The sequence below is a fragment of the Triticum aestivum genome, chromosome 7D (assembly GCF_018294505.1).
Source record: "Triticum aestivum cultivar Chinese Spring chromosome 7D, IWGSC CS RefSeq v2.1, whole genome shotgun sequence".
NCBI classification, from domain to species: Eukaryota; Viridiplantae; Streptophyta; class Magnoliopsida; order Poales; family Poaceae; genus Triticum; species Triticum aestivum.
The window spans coordinates 641,226,200-641,234,210 of NC_057814.1; the positions used below are offsets into that span (position 1 = coordinate 641,226,200).

The following is an 8,011-nucleotide window of genomic DNA, read 5'->3' on the forward strand; positions in this document are numbered from 1 at the left end:
TGACCGGAGAGGTGTCTCGGTCATGTCTACATAGTTCTCAAACCCGTAGGGTCCGCACGCTTAACGTTCATTGACGATATAGAATTATATGAGTTATGTGATTTTGTGACGAATGTTGTTCGGAGTCCCGGATGAGATCACGGACATGACGAGGAGTGTCGAAATGGTCGAGAGGTAAAAATTGATATATAGGACGATAGTATTCAGACACCGGATGTGTTCCGGAGGGTACCGGGTACATATCGGGTCACCGGAAAGGGTTCCGGGCACCCCCGGCAAAAGATATGGGCCCGTTTGGTGGGCAGTGGCAGTCCAGTAATTTGGGGCGCCAACGACCCACCCGGTGTACCTTCCCCCTTCCCGTCCCCCCACCACCATATACCACCCGCATCGCCACCATCATTCCACTTCCCCACGCGACATCACAGATCACCACCCTCCCCTCCGCCCGACCTCCAGATCCCGACCCCATCGTCCGTCCATGGCGACCGCCTTCGACTCGCCGACCTCCTCGCCGGCGGCCGCGCCCTTCCACGACGACCCCTTCCTCAGCTTCGCCGACTCCCCCGCCCCCGCCGCGGCCGACGTCCACGTCTCCGGGGGCGCCGACGACTCCTCCTTCCCGGCCTCCCCCGACCCCTACGCCTTCCGCCACGACTCCGCCGCCGCGCACCCCTTCGGCATGCCCGACTCCAACGGCAACGGCATGCACCACGACGCGGAGGATGACGGCCTCTTCACCGACTCCGGCCCCGTCCTCCCCGACCCCGCCCAGATGGGGGCCGACGAGGGCTTCCTCCTCCGCGAGTGGCGCCGGTACGTTTGGTTCCCTTCCTCGCCTCTTCCGTTGCCCAGATCTGATCGGGCACGGCGGTTGGTTCCGCTGGATCTAGCCGCGCGATCGTGGCGCCTGGGTTGGTCCGGGGCGTAGATCTGCCGGGCCGGGCCACGATCTGGCCTGCCGCTTGCCACTATCTGGGGCACCGACCTGCCGTGTCTTTGTGGTGCGGATTCGGTCTGCCAAGCGAGCACCTGCTGGTAATTCAGTGCGCGTGCTGTATGATGGTGTGACCCAGTGCCTTCGCAGCTTCAGAACACTATGATTTTAGCTGAATAAAAGCAAATGATCGCTTGGAATTTGCCATATAACGATGTGACCTACTGTCTTTGCAGTAGAAATTTAGCTGCATAGGAGCGATTGCCGTACAAGTTGGTCACTTTAGTCGTGATTTCGCATTAGGAATACACTTGTCTGACTGCCATAACTTTTTTCATCATGACCTGTTAATATGATAAAATACTTCAGCTTGCTGCAACACTTTCTCAGGGTTAGGTGATCTTGAGGCACATTAGGTGCACAATTTAAACCCGGGATTCTGTAGTTGAGGATATCAAATCAAGAAGGTCCAACTGAATTTGCATGATGAAACTGCAAGTTTGAATCTCTAGGTGTTAGCTGCCTCTTTAGTTTTTTATCTACAGGGAATTGCGAATGAATCCCTTTTTCTTATTTCTAGATCATAGTGGCAAATACATGCAGGTTCATGTTCATGCACACAAATCTGTATTTTTGTATCATTTAAGTTTGTTTTTTGCTTTTTCAAACTGGGCTACTTGCTGAGACAAATTTACACATGGCATATAATTATCCAATATACGTAAATGTTTACATATATATAGGTAGTCAAAGTGCTGTGTCCAAAATGAGAGCTTTCCAAGAACTAAATGAGGGTTCTTGAATATGTTAATGTTATTCCCCCCTATAGGAAGTGTTTGCTTCTATTGGCGTTTCTGTTATGTTTCCTCCAGTGCACTATTTGCCTATTTAAATCCCTGCACCAAACTATGCAGTTTTCTGTAGCCACTACGAAATAAACTTTCAGATAAAGATATAACATATGACTCCAGATCTGACTTCCGGGCCAGAGAATGTCTTTATATAAATTGTTGTAGGCCCTGTTCTATGTCATCAACTACAACACTAGTGTTGCATTAAACATCCTGAATAGAGGCCATATCTCCTAGAGAATAAATACTGCTATTTTTACTCCTTGATTTCATCTGCGTTGTGCAAAGTAAATGCTAACACCAGCTGTGAACAGTCAAAATGCACTCCTCCTGGAGGAAAAAGAGAAGCACGAGAAGGAGCTGAGGAGCCAAATCATCCTTGAAGCTGAAGAGTTCAAGAAGGGTTTCGTTGAGAAGCGCAAGTTGAACCTTGAGACAAGCAAGGATCACAACCGGGAAAGGGAGAAGGTAGAGTATTTCTTAACATCATGATCCTGCGTATTCTCTGTGGCTTTTTCTGAACAACATATGGTTACCTGACATCTCTTTTTGTTCTCTCCCTGTGTTACTGCTTGCTATCAGCTTTTCCTCTCCAACCAGGAGAAGTTCCACAAGGGCGCCGACAAGCAGTACTGGAAGGCGATATCCGAGCTCATCCCACAGGAGATTGCACACATCGAGAAGAGGACAGGCAAGAAGGACAAGGACAAGAAGCCTGGGATCATCGTGGTCCAGGGCCCCAAGCCCGGGAAGGCCACCGACATGGCACGGATGCGCCAGATCCTGTCGAAGCTGAAGCACACACCGCCGCCACACATGAAGCCACCTCCACCACCCGCTGTTGCACCTGCCGGGAAGGACGGAGCTCCGGCCGCCGCTGGAAAGGACGGAGCTAAGGCGGCAGCGACACCTGCTGCCAAGGATGCCCCTGCCAACGGCACTGTCCCTGAGAAGGAGAACGCAGCACCCGCCGTCGCTGCCGCCCCAGCAGCAGCAGCTCCGGCGCCACCAGCTGAGCCCATCGCCGCTGCCTGAACGAGGATGGCTTCGGTCAGCCGCTAATCCTTCGCAGTAGGGTTATATATTTGGGTGTCAGTAGAGTTGTTCCAGGAGAGACGGGGAAGGAGCGTGAAGGCCACATACGATGCGAGGTGGTGAAATCGTCTGAGTTCACCACGGGGAATCATGGCGGAGACACACGCAGTGTACTATTATTAATTTGAGTTTGTTATTATGAGCAGGAGGGTTGTTACTTATGGGACCAGCAAACTTTATTCGTTAATATTGTCATTGCATTTTGTAGAGAGAAAGAGGGGACTGGTAAGAATAAGGTAAGGCTGTGCTGTATGTGTTTGTATATTTATCATCAATTGTTGGATTTTTGGTAAAAGACCTGTGGTTTGTTGCATATATTATATCATTTGGTTTTTCATCTCAAGTTCAGTGCTATCTTCTGTTTGTACAAGTGAAGTTGGATGCTTTGATGATATTGTTGGCATTGCTGTAGCTTGAATGCTCTTATTGTTGCATCCTCTTTTTTTGTGAGAATTATTGTACAACATCCTTTAACCCCTTCAAATTTTATTTTTGTGAAATTTCTCTGTTCAAATTTGCACTGATGGAAATGCAACAGTTCCACATAAATTGTTTTCTTTGCAGCATGTAAGTCACCTAAAATTCATATAGCCACCAAGTTATCTTTTCGGTGTAAGTCGAATTTTTGGGCAGCTCTTCAACCTCCAGCTGAACCACCGTCCACCGGCCTTCTGTAATGTCTTTCACCGTCCACCGTCCAAATCTCTTATACTTAAAATTCCATTATAAAAAGTAGTAAAATCAAACTGGAAAAAACTATACGAGGACAAAATTAACAAATTTCCCTAAACATCCCTGATGATCAAATTCGTAAAATCTCAACTTTAAAAATAGAAAAAAAAACAATTTTTGTAATTTTAAAGTATCAAACTTGGTATACCATCCTACGCAGCATGTGAAGTTTCGCAAAGTAATGATACCCGTGATACTCTTAGTGCACAAAGTAAACTTGGGTTTCACAAAAAAGAAAAGAAATTTGGGGCCCTACTATTCATTAAACATTGTTTTAAGGATTGTAGCTTCGATTTTTATATGTTACAAAAAAATCCAATTCTTTTTATATTTTCCAGTATTTTTTATTCTACTATTTTTAACAATAGATTTCTAAGTACCCCAACGGAGTAATAGAGATGTTACTGTTCTAACGGCTGAATCCAAGAATTGGCTTCTATGTATGAACTCACGTAGACTTTCTCTTGTTTTCGTATCTGTCCGCTGCTACAGCAAACTCTCTCCTTCAGACTTCACCGGTTTGTCCGTGGATTCGTCTCCTTTCTGCACATCGCTCCGACGATTAGTGGCGGGTAGGGGATTTTCGATGCCTTCGCTCTGGTTAGTAGTTTGGGTTAGGTTTTTTAGTCCGGGGGGATAATGATGCTTCTTTTGCGACTTTGTCTTTTGGGCTTCGATCCTCGTCTGAGTTTGTCCAGGTGGACGTAGTTGACGGAGCTCCGATGTAGATTGCTGTGTCTTTGGGGCGGTGAGGTTAGGATTTCTCGTCATGCGGCTAGAGTTGGTGTCAGGTGATTAAGATCTAGGCAAGGGTTCAACGGCGACGGCTGCCGCCCCAGGGCACTTCTCCTTAGGGGCACGTGCATGAAGACTTCCCGGCCATCATCGATGAGGTAAAACCGGCTTTGATAGAGGAGTGGCGACAGCGGCACGTTATGGCAGCAAGTGGTCGTTTCGTGGTCTTGGAATCTCGACGTAATTTTTATTATACTCCCTCCGTCCGAAAAAGCTCGTCCCTCGAATGGATGCTTATAATAGATAGTGGATATTTCTCACACTGAAAAAGGGGTAGACAGGCGGCGGGGGCAGTGGTGGGGTGGGATAATGGCGGCCGCGGCGGCATCCTCCTCCGCCATTTCTCCCCTCCCTTCTCCTTCCTCCTCGCAGCCCCTCTTCCTCCTCCTCCTCTCCAGGCCGCCGACACCATCCCGCGTCCGCCTCCGCCTCCGCCTCCACCTCCACCTCCGACACACGCACCTCCTCCCCGTCCGATCCCGCCCGCATCGAGCCTCCACCTCCACCCGCTGCTGCTCCTCCTCCGCCGCCGCGTCCTACAACGGCTGGGCCGACCTCCCTGCCGCCGACGACCCGCTGGGCCTCCCCTTCCTCCGCATCACGCAATCCCTCGCCGCCGCGCCCTACGGCCTCCCCCTCCTCCTCCTCCCCGTCGCCGCGCTCTCCCTCTCCCGCCTCCCGCCCGCCCCGCTCCTCGCCGCCGTCTTCGCCGCCGGGTTCGCCACCGCCAGGCACCTCGCCCCCGGCGCCCCCTCCAGCCACTGCCTCGCCGCCCTCCTCGCGGATCTCGACGCCCGCCTCCTCTCCCTCAAGGACCGCCTCCTGGCCGACGACGACGGCGACGACAGGGGCCGCCCCGTCCTCGAGTCCCTCGACCGCGCCCGCGATGCGCTCCTCGAGTTCGCGGCCGCGGCGGCCGGCCCTGCCCAGACCAACGGCGGCCCCGCCCCGGGAGACGCCGCGCTGGGCGAGGTGGCCAGGGAGGTCGCCGGTTACGTCGGGGGCTGGGCCAAGGCCGCCCTGCGGGAGCTCAGCTTCGCCTCGCCGCGGAAGAAGCCCGCCAAGGCCGTCGCCCCTGATGCCGCCGCCGCCGCTACGGCCGATGCCAAGAGTAATTCAGGCTCTGGTGTAGCTCATGCCCAGCAAGGGGATGGGGAACACGAGCCGGCTGATTCAACGGCCGCCGGAAGTGCCCGGCCGCTCGACATGCTGCCGTTCGATGGCAAGGATGCTGCTGCCAATGGGTTTGAGGATGCCGGGTTCAGTTCTGAGAGTGGGCAGGAAGACGACGACCGGCTGGAGAGGCTGGTGTCCAAGCACAGGCATGGCCACGGCAGCAGGGTGCGAAATGATGGTCCCTTTGAAGAAGGCGGCAGGGTGAGGAGCGACGCTCGCTTTGAAGAAGGCGGCAGGTTCGCCGCCGCTGAATCCGCCGAGTCCTCTTTGCTGGAGAGGACGCTCGAGATCCGGGACAGGTCGTACAGGCTGAAGATCGAGCGCCGCGACGGCGGTGAGAGCCGAGCGAGTGGAGCACGGGGGATGCCAATTGATGAATTTGTGGGCAGTGGCGCCTCCAGTGTTGATGAGCAACCACTTACAGATGATGATGAGGGTGGTGGTGCTGCCATGGGTTCAGACGCTGAAGAGTTCAGCCGCAACGTTAAGGAGGCTGCCGAGATCTTGAGGAAGGCGAGGGAATGCATGATGGCCAGGGACGACGAAGAGGCCGCAGACACGTTGCTGTACAGGTCGGCAAGGCTTCTGTCCACCGCCGTGGCATTGAGGCCGACAAGCCTGGTAGCGGTCGGTCAGCTAGGGAACACTTACCTCCTCCATGGAGAGCTGAAGCTCAAGATTAGCCGCGAGCTGAGGACGCTGCTGGCCAACAGCGGGGCTTATCTGAATGGAAGAGAGCGCGTCTCACAGTCCAGGAAGCTGGACAGAAGAATCCTTAACAGAGAGAGCATTTCTTCAGCGCTAGTGGGCGTTTGCGAGGAGTGTGAGAGCCTCCTTGTTGAGGCTGGGAGAAGCTATAGGACGGCTGTGTCAATTGATTCGGGTGACGTCAAGGCGCTGTACAATTGGGGACTGGCGCTTATCTTTCGTGGCCAACTGCTCGCCGACATCGGACCGGTATTGGACATTGACCTTCCTATACACATGCTAAGGACAAACATCTATTTTAGTTTACATACAGTATTACTGCATTTGTGTTGTGGGGTATAAGCACTGCTGCATAGTTGCTCTGTCATGTTGGTAAAATGAAATGATAAGCATCAACAGCCTAGAAGCTCAAATACTTGGCATACATCAACAAGTCCTGACATTCTGCTAAGTATTTAGGATGGTTTATGCTTTTTTTGCTATTTGTGCATTTGATTTGAAACTTGCTTTCTAGTAACTTTTGTTGCGAAAAAAAAAACTGATGCAGGAAGCAGCAGTTGATGCTGACCGGGTGTATTTGGCTGCAATCGACAAGTTTGATGCCATGTTATCCAAAAGCAACACTTATGCTCCAGAAGGTTCGACACCGCTCTGCTTTTTAGCCTGAATTTCCCTACAAGTTTGAACTTGGATACTTCATTTCCCATCTCTGGTTGTTTGGATGTGGCTGTGTATGATGCTCACATCTAAGTAATGCGGCGTTGCAGCTCTCTACAGATGGGGCAGCGCGCTGCAGCAGCGATCCCAGTTGCGGTCTCGGAACAACAAGGAGAAGATAAGGCTGCTGGAGCAGGCAAAGAGTCTGTTTGAAGACGTTCTGTATGTAGAGGGCAACAACAAGATGGTACGGGAAGCACTGTCCTCGTGCATATCAGAGCTTAACTACCATGGACGATGGCTACAGTGAATTGACATGGGGAGTGCCATTAGTCGTGTGCTGTATTAGGATTGAAGACAGAGATGAGTGGAATAAGATGAAGCGAGCTGTATGTATGAAGGATACAGAAATCCTTTACTACGACGAGAAAGTCGCTCCTGTACAATTTGACTTTAAGGCCTAGCATTTCAACAGGAAGGAAGAACCTTTGTAGATGAGCTTTACATATGAATAACAAGGATCCCGGAATTAGTTTAAGAGAAATCACACACAAGTTCCAGTCTATGATATGAACGAACTCAAGCTGCACACACATTGCCATCAAAAGGACCGGAGGCAAAGACTCGAGTCAACAAGCCAAACAGAGACAATTGCTTGATGTATGTGTCATTCTTTCTTGCAATGATCAACCAGCAGCCAGCCTGACACAAAATAAGTCCCATACGCAGCAGGTTAAGCCCTGCAATAATAGCGTCTGATGTGAGGAGAAAGCAACCTCTCGTTAATTAGATGCAACAAAAACATCTAGTTTCAGATGCCTTAGTAGACGCCAAACGTTTATCACTAAGTTTGTTTGAGCCACATACACGTTATTAGTGATAAACAAACTTAGTGAGGATTTTGAGTTTCTCTCTCGGGGCTGCCTACTTTCCGTGCTCCTTTTCTCTACTTTTTTTATTAGGAAAAGGAAAAACTATCTATATTTATTTTGTAGCCCCTGCCATAGTTTAGACATGTAGATGTTACGGACCTGTAGATTTGGAGGTGTAAAGAGAACGA

The 8,011-nt window shown here is 51.0% G+C and overlaps 2 protein-coding genes across 2 annotated transcripts; both read left to right on the top strand.

The window, feature by feature from the left end:
* Positions 1 to 362: 362 nt before the first annotated feature.
* LOC123164928 (clathrin light chain 2) lies at positions 363 to 3,226 on the top strand. The gene is made up of 3 exons (XM_044582539.1): positions 363 to 816; positions 2,103 to 2,256; positions 2,371 to 3,226. The coding sequence occupies exons 1-3, from the start codon at positions 482 to 484 to the stop codon at positions 2,821 to 2,823; spliced, it is 942 nt and encodes a 313-aa protein (XP_044438474.1). The 5' UTR covers positions 363 to 481; the 3' UTR covers positions 2,824 to 3,226.
* Positions 3,227 to 4,678: 1,452 nt separating this feature from the next.
* Positions 4,679 to 7,489, top strand: LOC123165143 (uncharacterized). Its single transcript, XM_044582778.1, has 3 exons — positions 4,679 to 6,543; positions 6,842 to 6,932; positions 7,062 to 7,489. Exons 1-3 carry the CDS (start codon positions 4,720 to 4,722, stop codon positions 7,259 to 7,261), a joined length of 2,115 nt encoding a protein of 704 aa, XP_044438713.1. The 5' UTR covers positions 4,679 to 4,719; the 3' UTR covers positions 7,262 to 7,489.
* The last annotated feature ends 522 nt before the right edge of the window (positions 7,490 to 8,011 follow it).